The sequence below is a fragment of the Cyanistes caeruleus genome, chromosome Z (assembly GCF_971803275.1).
Source record: "Cyanistes caeruleus chromosome Z, bCyaCae1.hap1.1, whole genome shotgun sequence".
NCBI classification, from domain to species: domain Eukaryota; kingdom Metazoa; phylum Chordata; class Aves; order Passeriformes; family Paridae; genus Cyanistes; species Cyanistes caeruleus.
In genome coordinates this window covers 49,060,929-49,086,323 of record NC_141732.1, presented here as the reverse complement: position 1 = coordinate 49,086,323, position 25,395 = coordinate 49,060,929, and the positions used below count along the sequence as shown (strand labels likewise).

Here is a 25,395-nt window from a genome sequence, read left to right as displayed (position 1 = left end):
AAGAATGTTAATAAGAGAGCTACAGAAGAGAGGGATCTCAGCTGTAACACTGGTCTGTGTGTTTTGCAAGTCAATGTTATGTGCTTGATCACAAAATTTACCATTTTATGCAATATTATGCACTTGATATTACATTTTATTTCAAAGACTTTAGGTTTTGAACTGTAATTTTCTAAAGAAATTAGAAAAGAGCTCAGTCATGTATGAAAGACAGCCTTCTTTTTAAAAACTAATGATAAATCTTTATTATCAGTATCATTCTTATTGAGATTAATGATAATTTTACCAGAAGCATAAAACTAACGTGTTCATTCTACAGTTTCAAACTTCCTTTTGCTCTTTTCTGGATCATAAATCTCATTTGTTCCCTCCTTGTGTGTTGAAGTCACTGAAAATGATGCAAAGCACTTTTACCAGTCCAAAACTTGTTGTGCACTGAAAGACAAGAATATAAGACAGACAGGTTTCAACTTAAGTGAAGTTAAGTAGTAGTTATGATTATAATTTGAGGCCTGTTTCTCACTTTACATTAAATGCAATTAAATAATTTGAATTTACCATTGGATTAATAATTTGCTCTATCTGGATGTAAAAGAAATCCAAAGACACTTGTCAATTTAGGTGCCACTTTTCACATAGTATTTAGAAACACAGAATCATTTAGGTTGTTAGAGACCTTCAGGATCATCAGATCCAATCTTTGTCCCATCACCACCTTGTCAACTACACCCTAGAACTAAGTATCACATCCAGTTGCTTCTTGAACACCTCCAGGGACAGGGACTTTACCACCTACCTGGGCAGCCCATTCAATGCTTAATCACCCTTTCAGTGAAGAAATTTATCCTGTTGTCTAACCTGAACCTCCCTGGTAAAGACTGAAGCCACTTCCCCTTGCCCTTTTGCGGCTGTCCAGGAGAAGAGGCTGACACCCACCCTGCTAGAGCCTCCTTTCAGGCAGTTGTAGAGGGACATGAGGTCACCCCGAGCCTCATTTTTTTCCAGGCTAAGCAGCCCCAGCTCCCTCATCCATTCTGCATATGACCTATTCTCTAGATCCTTCACCAGTTTCATTGCCCTGTTAGATACAAGTGTTAGGCATGTGTGCTACACAGCTACACACACACAGAGAAGCACACTTCCAAATACTTTGCATGTATCCTTAAGAAACTCAAAGATTGTGTGGTTGTATTTGGCTACTACTTAATGTGAAAAATGCATGTAAACTATGATGAAAAGCAGAGAAATACTACAGTTACACCCAAGCAGTGCAAATCTGTAATGCTTGAAATTTGTCATTATTCATTGAGGTGGATCTGATAACTGGATGAAGCAATATTTTCTTTTCTTTCCTCAGTCCCTTTGATTCAGAGTATGAGGAAAAAATGAAAGACTCCATTATTAGTCCTGGAAGTCAAATCCAGAAGCTATGAAAACTTATATACTCACATAGAATGGTACATAATTTGTGCTTTTATATCCTGACTCGGGACAATGACACACACAATGTCTGTGCTGCTGTGAATAAAGTTAGGCTATGCAGTTAGGCTATGTGTTTGGATTGAAAACTGCTGGTTTACCTTGTTTTCATTTTTACCTTTCTTCTTTTTTCTTTTTCTGAATGTGCATGAAGAATTCTTTCTTTTAAAAAATATTATTATTCAAGTGCATGCTGAAATTGAATCATGCTATTCTTATATAATTTTTCATTGGATTGTTGCAAGATGTAAAGAAATCCAATTAAATTTCCCTTGCAGGCACAGGGCCTCATTCAGGATGCTTTTATAAAGCTGGCTTGTTGAATTGTATGGCATGTCTATGAATTGAGAACCACTGGGGCCCTGTCCCATTCCTTCTCCTGTGTGACATGATGGAGAGAAAGAAAGTATGCTAACAGTGTTTCAAAGAGCTGTATTATCAGAAAACATAAAGTCTTTCCCATCATTTCTGCTGCCATGTTTTAGAATATGCATGTGAGAGTGTATTTGCAGAACAGTTTTTAGCCCTATATGGTTCACACATTTCCCTCTGCATCTGATATTTGACTTCTTTGTCCTAAGAACATTCAGTGTTTTATTCAAATGCTGAAGATGATGTACATATTCTCTGTTGAAGGCAAGGTTAGCAGAAGCAATTTTTAGAGTGGTGTTCTAGTTTCCCAAGCTGCACAAATGTAGTGCACTCTTTTCCTCTCTCAAGGAAGCAGACTGCAAAATTTCTGGAGTTAGATTACAGAGCAGTGGGACTGTTGCACCATTTGTCTGTGTGACTTGCTTCTGATTTAAACATCATTGAATGATCCCAAAGGTCAGCAGGCTTCCTCTGGTGGACTTCAACAGGAAGGGCAAGGCTTACCTATCCATGGACACACATCATGGCAACATACAGAGCCACCTTGATTCACTGTCAGATTGCCTCTGGTGGTGGTAACAACTGTGTATCTTGCATGTGAAGGACACTCCAGGTTGAACAATAAGACTGCCTTGGCTTGATCAATCTGCTTTTTCTCATTGCTGAGAAAGAAGTGGAAAACTCTTTCTTTAGGCTCCAGGCACTTCCCATAGAGGAGATTGCTTGTTGTAAGGAGCAGAAGTATTTATTTTTACCCAGTAACTACAACTGCCTCCTTTCACCTCCTCAGACTTCTATATCCTGGAGCTGGAAACAAGCTATAAGATGTGGAATGCAAAGATGATAAAGATCAACCACTATATCTTCCTGTTAATGTGGAATTGATTTCTGTGCTATATTTCCTGATGTTTCTCCATTCTACTTTAAATGTTCCCAAGTGTTCTTTTCCCTTGAGAAATTACTGTACTGTCTAATGTTATGATGATGATGGGAGAAGTGTAGTCCAGATCTAGCTCAAGAACTGAGACACAGATGTATGCAAATAGTCTTACTGCCTGGGATTTTCTTCTGATAGTGAATCTAAATTTTTCTTCTTTTAATTTCTTCTCATTATCGCTCTGGTTATAACCCTGTAACTAAGCTAAATAATTAATTGACATTTTCATTTACTTCATTGGGAGCCATTCACACATATCAGAGGACAAATTTTAGCCCTTAATAAAGAAATGAACTATTGTCTCACCAAGCAGATACTGAAAATGCTGGCTTACACCTGGTGATGCAAGAGAATTGGGACCAAACTCTTTACATAGATAATTTGTGCCAAAAGTAACCAGTAAGGGTGGAATTCTATAGATTCAGAGTCCAGAAAAATAGTGTAAATTAAATCAGGGTACTCTCCTTAAAGCCATATTCATACACTATTTTTATGCTTCTTTAGCACCACATGAGTTTAATGTAATTTGTAGAATGGTTAGTGTGGATGGGGTTTTTCATTTTCTGGAAGCATGATACCCAGATATGCTCTTGACCATCTGCTACATTATTTTCTAACATAGAAGTCAATCCCTAAGTCAGGATTCTGCTGAAAAAATTCATTTGGAGAAAGTTTTTTACAGTAGATTGATCTTAAAAGGATACTCATTGGAATCCTTTTTGGTATTGCCTATATCAAATAATTAATTCACTGTTATTCAACAAATCATGAGAAGCATTGCTAACAGACAGGGAGTTTACGGGATCAGTGACAAAGCTAGAAAAATAGATAAGACAATACAGTGTTGAATTGAGTAATGCATGTTGACTGGTAACAATAAAAAGGAGAGAATGTTTGTCACTTTTTAAATGGAAAATCTCAGGCAGTCATGTAACCAGAAGTTATTTCAGACTCAAATAGTCTGTTGTCTGTTTTAGCCACTATTCTGTCAGAAAAATGCAAATAGAAACAATCTGGACTCAGTACATGAGAACAGAAAGTGTCCTTGAAGATGGTATAGTCATTAAACTGGTCAAATGTCACTGAGAAAGCTGTGTTTATATTTAGTGTACATTTCCATGGGCAGAGGAAAATACTTCCTTGGAAGGAATATAACCAAGGACAAACATGACTCATAGCAGACTTTAATAATGTCTGAGATGAAGGGCTTGCTTTTTTTTTTCATTCTTAAAGGATGAATTTAATGCAATCCTGGGCTGCTCACTGAGTCACTGGGCAATGTGTGGTAGGGAGGACTGTTAGGGACAGAAGGGGAAGCAGTGCATCTCCATCAGCTGAATATGGCTCAGGGGACTTGGCCTTCTTCAGGCCCTGCATACACTGTTGCTGACTCAGTTTCACCTTAGACTTGCTTTCAAAGAAAAGTTCAAACCAAGGGTTTAGGCACAAAACAGAAGAGGTAATCCTTAGCCTTACCCAGAGTTTTATTGGGACAGACTATGTGTAACCTTGTGAAAGACATGGCTTGCCCCTGCTCTTCAGCCTTTGTGGCCTTAAGCACCTGACACTATAAGAATCCCTTCTGAGTCTGGTGCTAGAGGGCATCAGAGTCTTCTCCTGGGAACACAGGGCCATCAGGAATTAGAGTGATAGCCAAGAAACAACGTAGATGAGAGTGTATGTGTCACAGAGGCTACTGCTCCGCTTTGTTTACTTCAGTTCTTTTTCCTGGGTAAAATGATACCAAGATAAAGCAACACAGGATTAAGTCTTCCACTTTAATTTGCCAGCAGCATAGCACAGTAGCTTCTGAAATCTGGGATTTAAATCTTCAGTTTTTCCCACTGTCTAACACCATGGTTGCACCTCCCTTAGGAGTTAATAAATTTTCCTTTTTTAACTTTCCAGGTCCAATAGGCAAGCCACGTCTCTTGTAGCTTGGATAACCACCAGAGGTCAGCAAACCACATTCCAGGGACTACCGAAATGGTAAGATAAATTACTGGGTTTGGAGCCACGTGCTTTGTTTTGAGTATTCAGAGTGCTGTGGTGTGTCCCAGACAGAGTTTGAGTATGTGATGGCATTGCCAGTGGCAGAAGAGCTAGTTCTGTGTCACTCAGCCCTGCTGCAAGGGTACAAACACTGTGTTTTAGCCTGCTTTGCACAGGGTCCCACAGGTCACGTCCTTTGAAAAAGGCTGATTTCCACAGAAATATTCAAAATATTTCAAAACAGGAATATTCAAAAATAGCAATAACACTCCATTTTTCTGCAATTCCAGGGGAAGGGGGCTTTCCGAGCTTCCTAAACTGCATCCTGGCCCATGATGAAATAGTGTCTGAGGGGAGCTTGAGAGCCTGCCGTGTTGAATATGCTGGAAAGAAGTGGGAAAGATAAGGAATTTCTTCCACTTCCCCCATTCCCAGAGTGAGAGTCTTGGAAGAAAGAATTGCATGGGGTTAGATGTGAGAATTGTCTCATTGCTGGTTTCTGGCTCAGATTTTGCCCGGTTTTTATATGCCAATTGGCCCTATGGCGAGGTCTGATTAAAGGTGCACCTGTGTCCTGGGTATATAAATATTCTTTTCCATTGCTAGAAACTGGGGTGAGAGTCAGCTGTAAGTGTATCTTAAAAAACATATATGAGTGAATTGAACAGAATAAACATCTAGCTGAATGGATGCCTTTTTGACTCTGTAGAAAGATTTAGAGGTAATATGTAGCAGTTAAAAGATACAGGAGGCTGGAAAAGAAGAAAGAAGGAGGGGGGAAGCAGGGCTGGGAGAATTTCTCTGAAATGTGTTCTGCATAATCTAAAAGAAAAATGTGTGTAATTTGGACCCCAAATGCAGGCCAAAGCGACAGCATCTAATAGGGGAAACATGATTTAGAGGTCAGTTTATAAACTAAACAAATTTACTGAGTTTCATAAATGAATCTCATGGCAAGGTCCCAAATTTTTTTTTAAAATTTGGATAAAAAATATTGTATGTTAAGGAGGGAAATCAAGATGGTTTTTAAGCTGATGTCTTTAGAAATATATGTGTATAGACTTTTTTATAGCTCTTGGCATATAAAATAAGTCATTATTCTAAATAGAAAAATATTGATGATGTCATAGGAGCCATTGCCGGACACATCAAGCTGATCTGATGAACTGGGAAATCAATAGATATTTTCCAAACGAGATGGCATTTCTTTTAATTGGTTGTGTGAACACGATATACTGCAGAGGGCAAACATTTAAAGTTAATTTTCATTTGGCTTGGATTTGTCTGTGTGTTGTACTATTATTTCTTTACATAGACTTTTTTTAGTTTATTTTGTTTTAAGACTTGTTTTTTCTATTGGTTTACGTATAAATTCCTTATCAGAATAGATGAAATAGCACCTATGTATTGTAGACACTCAAATAGTATAGCTTTGGGAGCTGTTTGAATAGCTACCAAGATTAGAAAGTATTGAAGATTTTACCCAATAGTTCCTACACTCCTTTAGACTGATTGAAATTTTTTAAGTCAAGTAAGCCTTTTAATTTCACCCTCATAACACATACATAAGCAGTTGTCCTTATGTCCCATAGCAAGTGAACATCAGAATTTGAAACAGAAATCCCAGCTGCTTAGACTTTAAACTAATTGCCAGGCTGTACAAATGGCACACATTGTAGATCAATACGCTAACATACAATTCAAATGTTATTAAGTAATATTGCAGGCCCTCCAGAGCCCCTCAGAATCAGAATTTTTCAAGGGCATATGATAATGAAACCCTTGAAGAAAAACACTGTTGATTGGCAAAGGATGCTAGGCAGGGACCTCATTTGTATGACGTATTTTAGGTTTTGCATGTCAGATAGTAAGTAAAAGAATCTGACAAACATTTGTTAATTCTTCAGGCACCTAACATTTTTTTGTGTTGTTGGTCTCTCATCAACTTCACATTTCTCCTCCTGAAGGTGGAGGGTGGGGGAGAAACAGAGCTGGTATTAATCTACAAGGGTAAGGTACATGCAAATATATCGTATATCATGCTTGTTGATTTTTTTTGTTTAATTTTTAAATAAACTTTTATATATATTTTGTTAATACAAAATTCCTTCTGTTAAAGGCGGGTGTTCAATTTATTTCTTCAGCTGTAATGGCAGACCAATTTTGCTGTTTCTGCTGAAGTGCTGTTAATTCATGCAGGTACTTCAGACTTCATATCTTACAGAACCTATTTGCTGATTATATTGCTAGGGAAAATGGCAGAGTTATTTGGGGTGGTTTTGTTATGAAGTTTTCTAATGCTGTCAAATGTGAGCATTGTGATTTCATTCTGCTCTGGTGCTAAATGCTAATTTTACTTACCATATATTTCATACATTTGGCCCCAAATTTTGCTGCCTACCCTCCTGCTGTTTTAAGTCTTCTGAAATAATTTAATTCACAATTTGATTATGGCTTACCCTCTCCTTATAGGGAAATATTAGTGGATTAAAAAAACTCAGTCATTCCACTTACATCTCTCCCCTATTTGGTACTACAGCATGTGAGGTACTATTACTTATTTACACTGTAGTAGTGGAAGATGCTTTGAGGACATTGTTTTGTTTGTGTCCAGGAATGACACACTTCATCATTTAATTGCACGAAAGCCATAAAAAATGTACATGTCTTAAAACATGTGAAATCTCCACAGAAATCAAAACCAGAATTTTGCAATACTTTGAGACCAGCCAGTTATACTTTCTATTAGTTATTTTTTGCTGATCAGTTTCAAGTTCCAAAATATCCGTTCTTTACTGATAACATGTCTGGAGGTGTTTCCAACATTGAATTAATTTTCTTAATATGAAAATAATATACCTACAATTTACATTTGTAAAATGCCTTTGACTATAGCACCTAAGTGCTGATTATGTACCATTTACTAGGGATAAAGATTTTTTCTTCAGCTTCTAAGGAGATGAGACCAAAAGCAAGACACACATTTTCATCTTCTACAAGAGATATTTAGGAGAGCCACAGTGCAACTTTCAGAGAGCTCAGTTCTGTCTGGATAAAGTCTTTTTGCTGCTGTAAGGACATTAAAAAGCCAATGGTTACAGCCATGGAAAAAATGATCAAAACAGCATTCTAATTTTGCAATGCTAAAATTATACAAATGCACCTTTGTGCTCATAAAACCCAGACAATTTATACTGAAAACAATTTCTGAGCTAACTGATAGTATTTCAGATACAAACACCTTGGAGAGCAGATGTGATCCTTGCGCTTACACATTTCATAGAAATAATTTCCTGGTTATAACCTGAAATTCTGGATCCATATTTCATAACAAAGAAGGGGTGTTGTCCTCACCCTGGTAAATACTTGACCACCTTGATGAGTTCAGATGTCCATGTCCCTGTTGTGCAGAATCTGAGGGAAAATGCCAAGTTTCTTACTCTTGGTATCTCGCAAATCTTTTATTTCTTCACAAACCATGAAGGTAGGAGTTCTTCTGAACTTCTGAAAAGAGCTGCATTCCTTGCTTATCTCTTGTTTATTTTTAATGCACCTTGGCTGCATTTTTCTGGGCATGTTGTTTTGTATGTGAAACAGAGATTTAGGATAGAGGACTATGATATCTTGAATCTTTAGCACCACTCCTTGGAAAGAAACCCATTCTCTTAACTATTCTGAAAATGCAGCAGGAGCTGTAATTCTTGAGTGACTGTAAGTAAAACTACAGGGTTTTTTTCTACACTAGCGAACAGATGAGGAAGGTTATATGGTATGAGGAAAAGGCAAAAATGTCTTGTAATCAATAATCTCATGGGTGAACAAGTACAGTAACTTCATAAATAGCAGTATTTGTCAATGTCAACAAAAGATGTTCAGCTTAGTTGAAAATCGCAAGGTTAGAGAGATGACTCAGACTTAAACAAACTTTTTTCTCCATTGATTTTATGGACTTTGCATTTCTGATGTGATTTCCTAGGTATGGGAATGATGGGTGAACAGTGAGCTGTGAGGGACTATGAAGATCTTGTTGCAACTCAAGGCATTAGGCAGTAACCAGAACACCAGTTTATGAATTACAGCTCTGTTGCTTTCTCCAGGGAAAAGTGATTTTAGCCACATGCTTCACTGGTATACATCTCTGTCTCCACTCTGCCAGCCAAGAGAGGTATTTCCCTCCATACCCCTGCTAAACCCATCCAACTTTAATGTCTCAAAGCTCTGTGGAAGACATTGGGATTGCTTGTTGCTTTCCTTTAATTCTTCATAAATCTAATTTTCTGCCTAATCAGATGACTAACTAAACAAAAATCTCACTACACAAGTTATTTGACATCACTATTCCTTCTCTTTACATTGGTGATAAAAACCCTAACAGTGGAACTACAGTCTAAAGAAAATAATAAATACATCTCTCATATTCCATGGGGAATGCCTATTCATCCAAGAGTCAGGGATTTCTTAACTCTGTCAACAAACTATCCATCAAAATACTTGCAAATTACAGGAAATTGAGGACTTCAATTGACTGTGGAATGACTGTGTCGCTTCCTTTTGTGATAAAAACTTAGGAATCACTTTTAAAACACTCTGGCTATACTGTAACTTCATATGTTGAACAACAAGGGTAGAAATCGCATTCAAAGATAAATTGCAGGACCATGCAACAGGTCATCATCAGCATGCTCCTGCAACCTCCTGCTCAGGAGTTACACTTCCTCAGGTAGAAGTGTTCTTAAATTCATGTAGTCCTGCTGCCTGAAGCCTTGGACCCCAGCTGTGCCGGGAATCAAACAGCCATCTTTCATGTGCAACAGGCTGTACGTATGAGGACTTTCATATAATATTGATGAGGTTAAAAGGTCTTCTTGACTGATTTTGAAATTTTAAAATGGAGAAGTAGGATTTAAAAATCTTGCTACTGTTTCAAAGAGTCCTTCCTTCCTTCCTTCCTTCCTTCCTTCCTTCCTTCCTTCCTTCCTTCCTTCCTTCCTTCCTTCCTTCCTTCCTTCCTTCCTTCCTTCCTTCCTTCCTTCCTTCCTTCCTTCCTTCCTTCCTTCCTTCCTTCCTTCCTTCCTTCCTTCCGCCACTTCCTTCCTTCCGCCACTTCCTTCCTTCCTTCCGCCACTTCCTTCCTTCCTTCCGCCACTTCCTTCCTTCCTTCCGCCACTTCCTTCCTTCCTTCCGCCACTTCCTTCCTTCCTTCCGCCACTTCCTTCCTTCCTTCCGCCACTTCCTTCCTTCCTTCCGCCACTTCCTTCCTTCCTTCCTTCCTTCCTTCCTTCCTTCCTTCCTTCCTTCCTTCCTTCCTTCCTTCCTTCCTTCCTTCCTTCCTTCCTTCCTTCCTTCCTTCCTTCCTTCCTTCCTTCCTTCCTTCCTTCCTTCCTTCCTTCCTTCCTTCCTTCCTTCCTTCCTTCCTTCCTTCCTTCCGCCACTTCCTTCCGCCACTTCCTTCCTTCCGCCACTTCCTTCCTTCCGCCACTTCCTTCCTTCCGCCACTTCCTTCCTTCCGCCACTTCCTTCCTTCCTTCCGCCACTTCCTTCCTTCCTTCCGCCACTTCCTTCCTTCCTTCCTTCCGCCACTTCCTTCCTTCCTTCCGCCACTTCCTTCCTTCCTTCCGCCACTTCCTTCCTTCCTTCCGCCACTTCCTTCCTTCCTTCCGCCACTTCCTTCCTTCCTTCCGCCACTTCCTTCCTTCCTTCCTTCCTTCCTTCCTTCCTTCCTTCCTTCCTTCCTTCCTTCCTTCCTTCCTTCCTTCCTTCCTTCCTTCCTTCCTTCCTTCCTTCCTTCCTTCCTTCCTTCCTTCCTTCCTTCCTTCCTTCCTTCCTTCCTTCCTTCCGCCACTTCCTTCCTTCCTTCCGCCACTTCCTTCCTTCCTTCCGCCACTTCCTTCCTTCCTTCCGCCACTTCCTTCCTTCCTTCCTTCCGCCACTTCCTTCCGCCACTTCCTTCCGCCACTTCCTTCCGCCACTTCCTTCCGCCACTTCCTTCCGCCACTTCCTTCCTTCCTTCCTTCCTTCCTTCCTTCCTTCCTTCCTTCCTTCCTTCCTTCCTTCCTTCCTTCCTTCCTTCCTTCCTTCCTTCCTTCCTTCCTTCCTTCCTTCCTTCCTTCCTTCCTTCCTTCCTTCCTTCCTTCCTTCCTTCCTTCCTTCCTTCCTTCCGCCACTTCCTTCCTTCCGCCACTTCCTTCCTTCCGCCACTTCCTTCCTTCCGCCACTTCCTTCCTTCCTTCCTTCCTTCCTTCCTTCCTTCCTTCCTTCCTTCCTTCCTTCCTTCCTTCCTTCCTTCCTTCCTTCCTTCCTTCCTTCCTTCCTTCCTTCCTTCCTTCCTTCCTTCCTTCCTTCCTTCCTTCCTTCCTTCCTTCCTTCCTTCCTTCCTTCCTTCCTTCCTTCCTTCCTTCCTTCCTTCCTTCCTTCCTTCCTTCCTTCCGCCACTTCCTTCCTTCCGCCACTTCCTTCCTTCCGCCACTTCCTTCCTTCCGCCACTTCCTTCCTTCCGCCACTTCCTTCCTTCCTTCCTTCCTTCCTTCCTTCCTTCCTTCCTTCCTTCCTTCCTTCCTTCCTTCCTTCCTTCCTTCCTTCCTTCCTTCCTTCCTTCCTTCCTTCCTTCCTTCCTTCCTTCCTTCCTTCCTTCCTTCCTTCCTTCCTTCCGCCCCTTCCTTCCTTCCTTCCGCCCCTTCCTTCCGCCCCTTCCTTCCTTCCGCCCCTTCCTTCCTTCCGCCCCTTCCTTCCTTCCTTCCTTCCGCCCCTGCCTTCCTTCCGCCCCTGCCTTCCTTCCGCCCCTGCCTTCCTGCCTTCCTGCCTTCCTGCCTGCCTTCCACACTTCCACACTTCCACTCTTCCTTCCTTCCACACTTCCTTCCACACTTCCTTCCACACTTCCTTCCTTCCTGCCTTCCTTCCACACTTCCTTCCACACTTCCTTCCACACTTCCTTCCTTCCTGCCTTCCTTCCACACTTCCACACTTCTTTCCACACTTCCTTCCTTCCACACTTCCTTCCTTCCACACTTCCTGCCTTCCTTCCTGCCTCCCTCCCTCTCTCCCTCCTGCCCACCCACCTGCCTGCCTTCTCTTCCTGTTTCTCTCCTTGTTTCTCTCCTTCCTTGTTTCCTTCCTTGTTTCCCTTCTTCCTTGTTTCCTTCTTTCTCTCTTTTTCTCTTTCTTCTCACGTGTTTAATATGTATTCAAGACTACCCTATCAAAAGAATTATTAATTAGACAATCATTTAGATATTGGATCTCATTTCATTTTTTTCTCAAATATTTATGAGACATGCATATTTATGAAAATGCTCATTTTGTAATCTGTAAACCTACTTTATGAGTTTGCAGTCAGAATTCAGTCTTCCCAGGTTTTTGAAAATCCTATTGCGAAATACGATTTCTGACCTAAATCTGTTAAATATTGACTCCAGACTTGTCAGACAGAAATGTTATTCCAGTAATAAAACAACTCTATTAAAGATCATTGATATTATAAGTGAGATAACTTCACAATAAGTGTATCGGTGTTTATTTTAATGAAACAGATTTCCTGGCACATTGTCAGCTAAACATTTTATACTGAGAACTGCCTGGAAAAAAAAGAGACATGTTAAAATTAGCCTATAACTGGGCTTGTGATTTTGTTTTTAAGTCTTTTCAACTAAGAGTGTGTAAATGGAACTGCTTTCAATAAAGCACAATAATTTATTCTAGAAATTAGCAAGCCCACGTTCCACCTATAAAATCATTCTCTGTGATGTGCAACTGGCCTTCATTTCAGTGGCCTTGATTTATAGTTAGAGTTTGCTTTATTTTCCAGAGGAAGAGACTGGGAAGCAGCCGGACAGAGCTATTAAAGCTGTTGTGCACAGCAATTTTTCAGGGGTTTATTAATTCTTGCAGAGAATAAGCCAATGAACTGAGCATTATTCAATGTGAGAACATCTTTTTGTAAAATAAGGATTTCTTGATGAATAGATGTAGACTAAAACCCAAAATATATGGATTTTTTTTATATGAAGTTAACCAATTCTGTTTGTCACATTTTCAGTCGCAATACTTATCAAATTGAGTTTACACATTTAGCCATTTTGTAACTTCATATGTGTCAGTAGCTTTGGTCACAGGTTTTTTTTGGTGCTTACACTGATGCCTGGTTTTTGAGAGAAGAAAGACCCAGATTGCTACAGACAAGAAAGACAATCATAATAACTTAAGTGAGTGGAAAGCACAAGTTCCCTCTAAAACAGAAATGTTATATTTTTAGATAAATTAAGATGAACTCTATCTTTTTGGTTTATACTGTATGAAAGTGAATTCTAATTAAAACATTTCTAATTAAAAAGTATTCAGTCAGTAAATCTATTAAAAACAAAATTTTATGTCAGCTGCTCCCAGACTGCAGCATTTGTGCATAAAATAATTTGGGCTTTTTTGGTCTCTCTCGCATAAGGTTTTCTTATGTGCCTTGTTTCTGAATGTATCAGCTGCTTTTGGGTCAAAGTTTTTGAGGACTTCAGAGAAGAGTGGATCCAGCCAGTCTTAGGTTTTGTTTTAGCACAAATATGTTCATATCACATCGTCCATCAAAGGTGAGCACTTCTCTTCACCAAAAGTGAGGTGTCAGTTTTGCCTTTTTTGAATGCTGAGAGAACAGAAGGGACAAATACCTATGGACGGTTTGAACAGACTTGTAATGCTGTAGGCCATGCTAGCAGACCACTCAAATTGCAAAGGTCATGCAAAAGGTTAAATCTTCTTCTAAGTTACAATTAAAACTACCAAAGACGATAGTTTTGTCAGAACAAGATTCTTAATTTCATGTGGTTCAACTGTATCAGGTGTAAAAACACCGTATCATCATGCACTTATTTTATTAGAAACTTCCTATGCTAATGTGTAAAAGATGGGTGAATAACTTGCTTCTCCAGGAACTGAAGATCTCTTTTAATGAGATTTGTTTTCACTTTTGTGCTAAAAGACATTCAGAGACTATGCACTACCAGAGAGACCTGAAGTGGTGTCAGCTCTCACTGCTGAAGACAGTATTTTGTGGCACTCTCGGATTAAGCACCACATTGCAATGAGAGACAGAGATGGCTGTGAACAGCAGTGATCCATCCTACTTGAACCAATCAATCAGGCAGACAGTTAGCTATCCTACACTTAATGTACCATACAGTCACACCCCACCTTTGTGGGTACTGCAGAAGCAGGTGAAGATACCTGAAACCACTGGAATTATTCCTGTGTTGATAATGAAAAATCACTGCAAATGGTAGGCTGAGTAAATAATTTATGTGAACAGCCTTTCTTCTCAAGCACTGGTTATGCAAAGTGCTCAGCAGGCTGGATTTTACAAGTCTCCTAAATGTTGTGCTTTAGCCTGTATGTAACTATGTGATGCTATCTGAAGAGTTCAAGGGATACACTAGCCAGAATTGCAGCCAATGGAACAGCTCTGAGAAGGAAAAAGACATGAAATGAGCTCTGAGAGAGAGACAGACAAAAGAGAAGATAATTTCCTGATTTATAGTAATCCAAATTGTTTGGCAATTCAAGAGTATGGGACAGAAACATTCTTATGTGAGTGATACTGGAATATCAGTTGCAAAGGCTTTTGCAACTAGGTAAAATGATCCCCCCAAATCATCACATTTAGACATTTTGAGTTTTCTGGCATTGTTTCAAATTGTATGTGTATGAATCCTTCAGAGTTGTCAGCAAAACTCCCAGATGTCTTACAGTTTCCTTGAGGAGTCTTCATATTGATTTGAAGAGAAGACAGGTGCAAGCGTTAAAATGAGTCTTTCTGTCCTTTGCCTTCTCTCACCCACATGAAGCTTCCTCTCTGAAGCACATAGTATTTTAGCAAGAAGCATGGCTGTGTCACATCTGTCTTTAGTATCATGGTAACACTTCACCGTATCTTACAGCCAAGTCCTACACTGCAGATTTGATCAAGGAATGTTAAAGTTCATTGGTATTTTCCTTTTGTTGGGCCAAAAGAAGACTGAAATTGATAAGAAAGAGAGAGCCAGAGGTAAATGAAGACTGACTTACAATGCATCTTTATAATGAAGGCATGAACTAGTAATATTGGTTTCAAAAAGATGGGTTGTATTCTTCCTTCACAATACACAGAAAGACCTGGAATTGGTGAATTTGCCTATCCCAGCTTCAGTCTGCCCAGATATTAGATGCATCATTAATAGAAGCATAAGTAAAAATGTATATCCTTAGCTCTCCATGTTGTTTTAGTTTAAACTCTCTGCCCCTACTTTTTCTGGCCCACCATCAAGGAGCTGCTCTGCAGAAAATCACATATGCAAGCATTTTGTTGTGACAAGCTGAGAATGAGCCTATCTGTGTGTCTGTGTGATTTTGTGCCTTTGTTGCGGTATAAGGCCTGGAGGGGACTGAGAGACATTTTCTGACAGAGCAGTGATGCCAGTGCTGGGCCTTCTAAGACCCAGCGAACAGCCAATTGAGGGTGCAAATGAGGGAGCTGAAACTCAGGTGCAGCACATCCCATGCCCCGCAGGCCAGACCCCTGCTCTGCAGGAGGGTGAGTGAGCAATTCAGAGATGCTCAGGATTGTGCACCCATGCTCTCAACAGCCTCAAAGCGCACACTCCAGAGAAAACCTGAAGTCTCGTAACTGAGTGTTAATTATATCTGAGTGGATTCGAGAGAAAAGGCAAACCATATACTGTATCAGCAGAGAAATGGTTTCACTGTGAGGAAACTAATGATGCTTTTATCAGGAACAATATAAAGATTGCTTTTTTACTAGTGTGTGTCCCACAGGATTTGGACTATGAGATATTTCTGTATCTGGCTTTAGGTTCCTCTGAGCTTTTACATAATCAAATCAATATAGCTATGATTCACCCTCTGGCAACAACTGCTCCTTGCAAGTTGCTGCTGCTTCTTTAGTGACTGAAGAGGAAATAAATAAATAAATAAATAGAAAGAAACTTATTACAAATCCGTAAACATTGATTTGTTTGGTCTTAGATTTTACTTTTTTTAATTGCCAGGGAAAAAAAAAAAAGAAAGAAGAAAAGGGTGAGGAGGCAAGAGGACATATGAATTTGTACTCAATGGGGCAGACAGATTTCTAGCCTGATACTTTGAAAATAAAAGAGTGGATTGATAGGATTTCATGAACCTACACAAAGTATTGTCCAGATACAGACCGAAATGTGGCTGAAGGGCAGATGGGCAAAACAGGGCCAGAGGCTGTAAAAGCCAAGGCAGGCTAAGAGTCCACTGGAGTTATCCATCTCCAGTTTCCAGAAAAACAAAGGAAAGGAAAAAACCCCCAATATTTAAAATGTAAAGATAAAAATGAAAAAAACCAACCCTACAAAAAAGCCAACCCCCCCCACCAAAAAAAAGCCGAAACCAAAACCAACCCACAAAACCCTCCCAAAACAAAAAAAACCAAACCAAAGAACCCCAGAAAAGATCTCTTTCCCAGATGTGTTTCCTTCTGTGGTTCCACCCTGCCATTCATGATCCCGGTCCCTGACCCCTAACTAATTCTCTTCTACAATTTTTTCCTCCGATGCCTCCTCTCTTCTCTGGATTCACAATGTTATTGTCACAAATATTTTCCCCTTATAGTTGCTGGTGTAACAGAGCACTCTGGCACAGTCATCATCCCACACTAGTGGAATTTACTTGTCTTGGGATAATCTTGTTTTTCCCTTGGCTGACATCTCTGTTGCACCAAAACAAAGGAAGTACTGAACAAAAGGATCATTGCCTTTTTTACAAAATAAATCCCATCTTTAAAACAAACCTAATTTCATCCTTTTTTAAGATTGTGTGCTGTCAGGTAGGACTTTGGAGGAGGGTGTCCAAGGAGGATGACACTGTGAGAGCAAGAAACTCCTTGACTGGTGTGGCAGCCATGGTTGTGAATGTGCTAACTAACATCCCAGCATGCTGTTAATCCTGAGCTAAATTCCTGCTAATGATGCTCTCCTCAGTGACAGACATGTCAGCTGATGTTTGTAAAGTGTCTTGGAGCTTTGGACAGATGATGTCACTGGTATTAACTTTTGGGGTTTTCAGTTTCATACATCCTCCTCCTCCTCTCCACCCCTGTTGTGTAGGAATTTCCTTGCATTTTTCTTCTTGTTTAAAAAAAAAAAAAAAAAAAAAAAGAAAAAAAGGAAGGATATGTTCCTTACTAAGACCTGGAGTAGAATTTTATATTTTCCAAGTACAGATCATGACAGAGGGAATACAGGAGGCTTTTCCTGTTACAGACGCGTTCACCCCTAACGTAAATTTTGTTTATTTCTGCAGATAAGCAGCAAGCTTAACATGGATCCACATGTTCCCAGAGGTGGTTATTCCTTCACCCTAGGAAGGCACACTTGTAAAAGCATGGGTACCCTGGGAGAACCTACACCTAAATGCAATGGAACTGGCCAAGAAACCTCAAAATTTATTTGCAAATCATTTTTTGAGATTCAATGCAAAAAATATTCAGTGAATATATTTTTCTATACTTTGACTGGATCACGAAAATGTTTTATTATTCATTGAATAATTTAAGTGAAACCGAGCTCTTTCAGCCATTACTGATCAAATAATAGTGATATACATCTTGTGCTAGAGGAATGGATTGTCTGTAGCTGTAGATACTATGCTGTTTAAATTTTAAATCTTGTTTTTTTCCAGGTGTCTGATGATAATGCACTACTGCTTATGGTTAAGCAGCGCCCTTCTCTTGTTGTGTACGACAAGGATGATCTCTCTTTGCTCCCTGTTAAACTTGGAGACATCACAGGACTTTGAATTACTGGAAAAATAAAAACAACTTCAATCTTGAATGTTGGGAAGACTTTAACTTTTCAATTCTTGTAGAGATAGTGATAACGCTCTTGTGTAAAGTCACATCTCCCTTGTGCCCTGACATGGTCTTCTCAAACTCATTTTGGTTAAGTTAATTAAGGGGTTTATTCTGATCACCAATAACACAGACCAAGGGGCAACAACGCTGTTTTTTTTCTGTTTTTCCTGCTGTAGCCAGTACCTTTATTCTACCAATGTGGACTTTCTTTTCTCAGTCCAGATAAATATAGTTCATGTACGTATCGAAAGATTTGACCAAATAAGAAAATTATGTGCAACATGAGCTTGGTGTCTGCACTTCTAGGAATGAATGGGACAGTACACAGGCATAGTCCCTACTGGTGTAAACTGCCATCCCTATCAATGGACCAGTGTCCATAAAAGCCTGCTCCTTCTTGCATGAGATTTTGACTACTTCAAAAGTAGGTGTGCATGCACACGCGCGCGTGCGCGCGCACACACACACTCACAAAAAATAAATTAAAAAATACACACTAAAAGCCTAATTATACTTACTTGAGGGTTTTAAACTCCTGAGGGGTAGATAGATACAAGGTAGTAAACCAGCAGAAGGAAAGAAAAACGAAAAACAAACAAAAAAACCAACCCCAAACCAACAAAATAAAATCCGAAATCAATAAAAAATCCTATAGGAAGGAAACAACACTTCTCTACTCACTTACTCCCCTTACCCTTCCCCACACCCTATCCACTTCTTAAGGAAGAAAAAGTTAAAAACTGGGGTAATTGTGCTTGCTGTGGTGACTTGCCTGGAAATGAGCCTATGAGTTGAAGGCATATGGTGCTTATGTTGGAATTGTTTTCTAAACAGACTTTTGCCTGTGTGTCTTTTTCACCTCTTTCAAACATCTTGTGCCAAAAGCAGTAAAAACACTGCTGCATTAAACATAAATCAGGCCTCTGTGCCTGCAAAGGACCTCTGTTGTTGGAGGGGGGTTGTTGGACTAGGGATGAAAGGAGACCTACCACCGCATTGATCTGAGTTGATTGTGGGGAGCATATTCAGCTAGGATGCTCCTAGCTAGTTAAGACAATGTGGAACATTCAAGCGATTAATGAACACATGCTTCAAGTAGAAAGGCTGAACAGGGGATTTTAGTGGATGCACATGTTTCTTGCACTAATGTAGTCTAAAATAATACACTTTTATGCATTTGTTTTGATAGAGTATTTTACCTGTTTAAAGTATTTTACTTTTCCCATTACAAATCATATATTGACTACTTCTAAAACAGTGTGAAAATGTTTGTTAAATGTTTTTACTAAACTGAATGGCTGTGCAAGTTAACATAAATTTACTGAAAGTTTAGTGTGGGACAAGCTGTGCTATATCACACCTGCAAGCAATTTTCAGAAGTCCAAATTTAAGAATTTGTTCTCTGCGTTGCTTATTTGCAAGTAGCTTATTAAGATTTTAACCCTTCCATGCTAAAAAGGCATGGTTCTTACCTCTGTTGATCTCTTCAGGCCCGCAAATTATAAGGTGGATCTATCTGCTTCCTACCTGCAACAGAAATTGTCAGTGTAGAAGACTGCTGGAAACTGTTTTTGCAGTTTATGCACTTAGATATGTAGTGCATGAACAATTACATATACTAATGGCTATGCATGACCTTTACACAGAGGAAGCAATGAACAAACATCTGGGGCTTTTATGTGGGCTGTAGTTGGAAGTTAGCTTAAAGTGAAAATGTTCGGCCTTGTAGTCTTCAGATATTTTATGCAATTTGTTAATGATTAGATCCTAATCTGGATGTTCAACCAGCTAAATTCCACCCATGACAGAAATGAGGGACATTACTTATCAAATCACACTGTCAGTGGGTGATGTCAATGGGTGGCTTCTACAGGGCATCATACAGACTGAACACTGTTTATAAAGTACTTGGGATTTATTTCTGCTTTTGGAGAGCAGGAGAAACCCATTGATAAGTTACACCTAAGGGAAGTAGAATGGGTAAGGTACTGATGCTGCACTTGTGTCCTCCCCATCACTCAGTTCAAAGCTCAGGGACCTTTGCTGAGATTATGCTCAGTCATCTGTTGAGGAATATTTCCTTTGAGAATAGACTCTCAGTTGCAGTACTGTCATCCCTAGCACTGCCAGCGTCCCCTTGAGCAGGGGGAATAATCCCATCCTCCTCAATGCCAGGGATGGAAAGTGCAGGACGTGGGTTTGCATACTCCCACAGGTGATGACAGCAGCATGCAGGATAGATAGATTTCATGTGCAGAATTATACAGAAAAGGCAATATGGCTACTTAGAAATCAGTGCTGTATTGGGGCCAAAAAGGAATGGGGCTCTAGTACAGGTCTCTTCAGCAGATCCTAGAAGACCCATCACTTTTAGAAACTCACAAGCCCTGTTCTTCCATAAGGCACAAAGCCCAGGTGGAAACTCTGACCAGAAATGTATAAAATTTCCTTTCTTCAAAGTGCTTTTATTCTCTTGGCACAGGGACAAATTGTGCCTTGAGGGCCAGATCTGCAAGTGGATCCATATGGAGAAATCTTTATGTGTTGGGAACATCATTCAAGTCAATGGGACGCTGTGAGGGCACAGAAGCTTGGCAGGTCCAAGCTGCAATTTGAAAAGTGTTTTGTGTTCCTTCAAGGTAAAGGCATACTATAAACCTCAGCAATAATTTTTTTTAATAAGAAAACTATTGTGCTTGTGCTTTTATTAGCAAAATTCAAGAGAAGACCAAAACCAACATAGCTTCTATACAATATTTATTTTTTTTTTACCCAACAGGTGGAAGAAATTTTATCTTGTACTTTGAGCTACAGGGAAGAAATAATCTGGTGAATAGCTTATTCATAACACAGGTATCAGAAAGAGTACAAGTCCCAAGAGATCTAACAAAATTGGAGGCATTCTGGGCATGCAAGCTATGCTATGTCTGTTCAAGGGACAAGATGACAAATTCTTTTTACCAAAAACCACCAAACCCTATATAGTGTTACTTAGTGAACTTGAAAGTATATTTAGGGAGTTCTAGTTATGGCATGTTAGAGCTATAGGAACCATAACAATACTATTGTATATATTACTTCTGCATTTTCAATGTGCTGTTGTTGGCTACAACCTGACCTGATGGAATGAGCATAAATCTGGGAACCAGAAACTTCTTTGATTTTATTTTCTGTTCTATTTATTTGCTGTATTACCTTGAGTAAGTGACTCAATCTATTTGACAGAGGCTTTATTTGTAGTTTCCTGTTTGATATGTGTAAAGGGTTTGCAGGTCAGTTGCATAAACATCAGAGGCTCAAGAGTGAAGGTGTTCCTCACCTTCACAGAGCAGCACTAAGACAGTCTCCACTCCAAGGCAAGAAGTTTCTCTTGGACTGCTAAACAGACAACACAATTCACATTCAAATTAGATCTCCCTTTGCAATCCTGTGCAATGTTACAAAATTCATCTAGATTTTACATCAACTAGTTTGGGTCCTTCTGTCATAACTGCAGTATGAGTTTCTTGGCTTTGCTTTTCATTCAAACATCACAGGGACCTTCTATCTTGTGGGAAGCTAAAAAGGTTAATCAGTCCAATAAAGGCTAAATATCATTTTGTTAGATGTCTGTCTCCAAAAGAAGCCCATGTTCTCCTTTGCAAGCCCATATTTCCCTGTGAAATGCTTGCTCCCATTACATATTTATTGCAAAACAGATGCTGGTTGCTGACATCAGTGAAAGCAGGACTGGGCCTAAGAGTTGCCTATTTTTACTAGACATTGTAAGTTCATCCCTCACTGGAACAGAAAGGCACCAAAAGGCACCAGATGGGTGGTAGTGGTTTGGATGGAATGTGTACCTCACAGTATTTTTTTTTTCTTTGTTGCCTGCTCTTGATCTTTCAAGAAATATGCTAAAATGACTACAATCCAAGTAGGCATATTGTATATAAAATGAATGACAGCTCCTAACGCCACCAACAAAATAAAATCCTTTGTTTATTTAAGATTTTTAAAAATACATTTGGGAGTAGAAGTCACAGAGTTATAAATGAGCTCCCCAACCACCACAAAAAAAAAATAATTATAATAAAAATAATGGCACCATATTCCCTGATAAACCTGTGCCAGAAAAACTCTTGGGGATCAAGTTTTTGTCAGTCCCCAGCTTTTACCAATTTAAATTCTTGGCAACATATTAAAACAAATTGTAGAAGGTATTTGAGACTGCAATCCCTCAGGTACTAAATCTAGTGTTTCCTGGCACTAGATGAATGTTACTGGAGTTAAAACCTAGCACCATAGCACCAGATCTCCATAGCTGTTCATATTTATACTTAACAGACAAATATGTCATGCTTTCAGTATCCCTTTACACTGCCAATTTTTTCTCACATTTTTTTCTCTGATAAAGACAAAGGTGAGAAAGTTGCATGCAGTGACTGACATCATGCTATTTTTATTTGCTTTTCAAATGTCTAGGACACACCTTTTCCATCCTGAACATGTTGTGTTACACTTCTAATTACCTATTCGGTAACAAAAACAGGAGGAAGAGCACATTAACTGCCAGCTATATGCACATCCTAAACACACCAGAACAGGTTTCCCACTCTGCACAGGTGGAAACAGAATGTTCTCAGACTCTTTTCTTGAACCTTCTGATCAATCCACACTGGCTTCTGTCATGGTATACACTAAGGCTGTACTGTGGCTGAGTTAGTGTGGTGAGTTTTAGTGCTGGCTAAAATCACTGGGGTACTTACTCATTTTTCCATGTGAGATATGGATTAGGAGAAGGGCAAAACACTGTTGGCAAGATGTCAGCAGCTGTGCTCTGGCCCTGGCCCCAGGCTCCCCACAGCCTCCATCCCCTGCCCGGAAGCCGCTGGGGCCCGGCCCGGCCTCCTCCAGGCCGCACAGGCTGCGGGGGAGCGGGGCCGGCCTCACCTGAGCTCTGATACCTTCTGAGGCTGGAAACAAAGAGAAAAGAGATTTCTGGGCTTGGGTTTTTAAAAGATGGTAGTCACAGAGGCGGATCTAATTTTCAGTGGTGCAAAATGTTGTCAGTTCTCAGAACTGGCCAGCTATTGGCCTGTCTCCGGCATAGAGGAAGCTCCCAGCAGCTTCTCTCAAAGAAATCACTTCCGTGGGTGGTTCTTACTTTTTTCCTTAAATGTCAATTAACGTGAAGCAGAGTTAGTCAGCTGTTTTCCTCCTGATGCCAGACACCAAGTGGAGTTTTCTCCCTGACAACGCCATTCATATTTTCTCCTTTCCTCTGCCACCCAGGACAAGGGATTTAAAAATCTAAGTCTAAATTCAGGGGCACTCCCAAGGCTGAGGTCTCCCTATGGAGAGACTAAGGCTTTCTACTCTGCGCTGCAGGGATCTCACTGAGAATACAGTCACATCGAAAGATTATTCTGAAGACTAAGTAGCTAGCCCAACCTGTGCCATGGAAATGACTCCTAGTATTACAGCTGATTATAGAGAAGGTCCATAATGTCCTCTCTAAAGACCTTGTTCTTTTTTTGAAACTTACATCTTTACCTTGGTGTAACCAGCACCTACCATTCACAGTCTTTTGTACTGTCTAATCAGAATACACTATTAATTCTTTTCACACTACTTCATAGAAGCCACCTTTCTTAATTCTCTTTTTTTCTCCCCATACATTTCTGAATCTTCAAGGACATAAAGACAGGAGTACTTCCACTGTAAATCAAGCAAGTAAAATAGTCAATTCCTGATATTCAGTCACTGCATTCACCTTCTGACCTTTCCATTTAAAACTGAACTACCACAACTGGCCAAAAAATGAACAAAAAATGCGTGGTTATTGGTGAAACCAGATACATCACATATTCATGCTGTGCTTCAAGAAGTACTGATTCAGCTCCATTTACTTTTCTACCCAAAAAACCCAAATCAACAAGCATGGGAGCAGATAAAATATCTGAAGTAATTTCTACAATAAATGTATTAAGTCAACCATGTATATGCTTGCTTCCATTCATGCATCCTGATCTCTTTTTCAAAACCAAGGAACTGCCCAGAATATTAATCTACACAGTGACCCACCCAGATAGCATCCTAGGTCCCTTCTGTAAAAAAACCAGTTCTCTCTACTGCTTGCATTTCCAGGACTCAGTAAGAGCATTGATTTGATGAAACCTCCAGCAGAGAGAAAAACAGAAACACAGGCTTCTGAGGGATTCCACCTTTCCTTTCAAAGGGATTAATTTTGAGCTACAGAGGGGCTTTCTCCTTGGCTCTGAAGACAAAATTTGGTCCTTTCCAATCTGTTCAGCTTCTGTCAGTTTTGCTGTCTGCCTCACTATCTGCCCTTGTAGTATGAAAGACAGAAGAGGACTGTGTGAATCTGGCCAGGAAGGAATAATGAAGGAAGAAAGTCTGGGTAAGAGTGGATGGTTCTGTATTTACTATATGATACTCAGCTTTATATTGATTTCATCTATTTGGTGGACTAAACATGAACTTAATAATGAGATCCTTCTTAAGCCGTGTGCTTCCCCATTAATTGACTCTCGCATATTGATTAAGATGTTGACGTATCCCAGCATTGTTCAGTGGTAATGCAGCTGAGAATGGGCCTTCTCTCCCTGCATTCTCAGCACTCTCTGTACTGCTGTCACCACACTCCCTTTAATGGATAAAGCTGTCATCCTAAAGCTAGAATGTCTTGCAGGCACAAAGACGAAATTAACTGTTCAATAATTTATGGGACATGGAAAAAACTTTACCCAACAACTTCAATTGATTGCTGTAAGTGTTTTGACTGCACTTGCCTGCTTTGCATAAAGTCAGCCACTTTGCAGAGCCTGATTACCATTTACAGTAGTTTCTTGGCCCTCTTCACATTACAAGATTTTGAAGAACTTTGGCTTGTTTCAAGGGAATTTCCTATGTTACGTAGACCTGACATTTTTTCTTTTCACTGTAGATTCATGGGAAAAATCAAGACCTTCAATGAAATGTAGTTGGTGAGCTTAGTAAGTGGTGTTTAAACTCGAATGATTCAGACTGTTTTGAGGCTGTCTGGTTTTCCAACTCAAGTATCAAAAATACAGGCAATCAATGCACTGTCACAGGTAGGGAAACCTTTTGCTCTTCATGTAAGTTCAAACCTAAAGTTTTCAAAATATCTTGTTATTTCAGAAGTGAGCTGATGAACACAGTCCAGCATCTGGAGATTCATACCACAAAAGCAGACCACAATAATTTTAGCAAGAAGGCCTATGCAGCAAATGATGTCCCTTCTCAGAATGATATATACTGTCTTTTTGCTGGAGAAGCTGACAGCGTATCATCTATTAAACAGTGGCAACAAGAACTTAATTTTCCAGCAATTCTAGTTCCTTTCATTATTGCCAGAGTCTTTAAAACCCAAGTACTCTTCCCCCATCTGGCTGCCTATTTGTAAAATATTTTTTTTTATATTTGACATCTTTAATTTTACTTTTTTTTTCAGTGAATTTGGTGTTCAAGAAATACAACACATGTTGTAATGGTTGATTAAAGCCAACCATTTAAAAAAAGATGGTCAACAACCCTCTGAGATAATTTTCCTAGCATATTTCCATTCTGTCTTATGATATGCCTTGCTGTATTCACACTGACATGTGATGTTTCCATGGTGGATTATAAATTCACCATTAGGAAAACACATTTTTGTTTTGGAAGGAATGAAACATGACAATCAATCCAAAGGATATTCGTTCATTAGGACCTTGATAAAGGAAGCAGAGTCTGC

At 39.7% G+C, this 25,395-nt stretch overlaps 1 protein-coding gene and 1 long non-coding RNA gene across 3 annotated transcripts in view; both read right to left on the bottom strand.

Annotated features, from left to right (window-relative positions):
* LOC111922472 (uncharacterized) overlaps positions 1-22,750 on the bottom strand; it is a 30,992-nt gene extending 8,242 nt beyond the window's left edge. Inside the window, exons 1-3 of one of the 2 annotated variants that reach the window (XR_015281009.1) lie at positions 22,385-22,750; positions 19,109-19,163; positions 17,550-17,585 (exon numbers count right to left, since the gene is read on the bottom strand). This is a non-coding gene — a long non-coding RNA (uncharacterized LOC111922472). Of the gene's footprint in view, positions 1-17,549; positions 17,586-19,108; positions 19,164-22,384 lie in introns of those variants that run through there. The other variant, XR_015281010.1, reaches the window with a different exon arrangement.
* LOC147648429 (uncharacterized) lies at positions 220-13,474 on the bottom strand. The gene is made up of 5 exons (XM_086868236.1): positions 13,435-13,474; positions 12,345-12,354; positions 10,424-10,934; positions 8,135-10,283; positions 220-435 (listed from the first exon to the last, which is right to left on the bottom strand). Exons 1-4 carry the CDS (start codon positions 13,472-13,474, stop codon positions 9,696-9,698), a joined length of 1,149 nt encoding a protein of 382 aa, XP_086724362.1. The 3' UTR covers positions 220-435; positions 8,135-9,695.
* Positions 22,751-25,395: the final 2,645 nt, after the last annotated feature.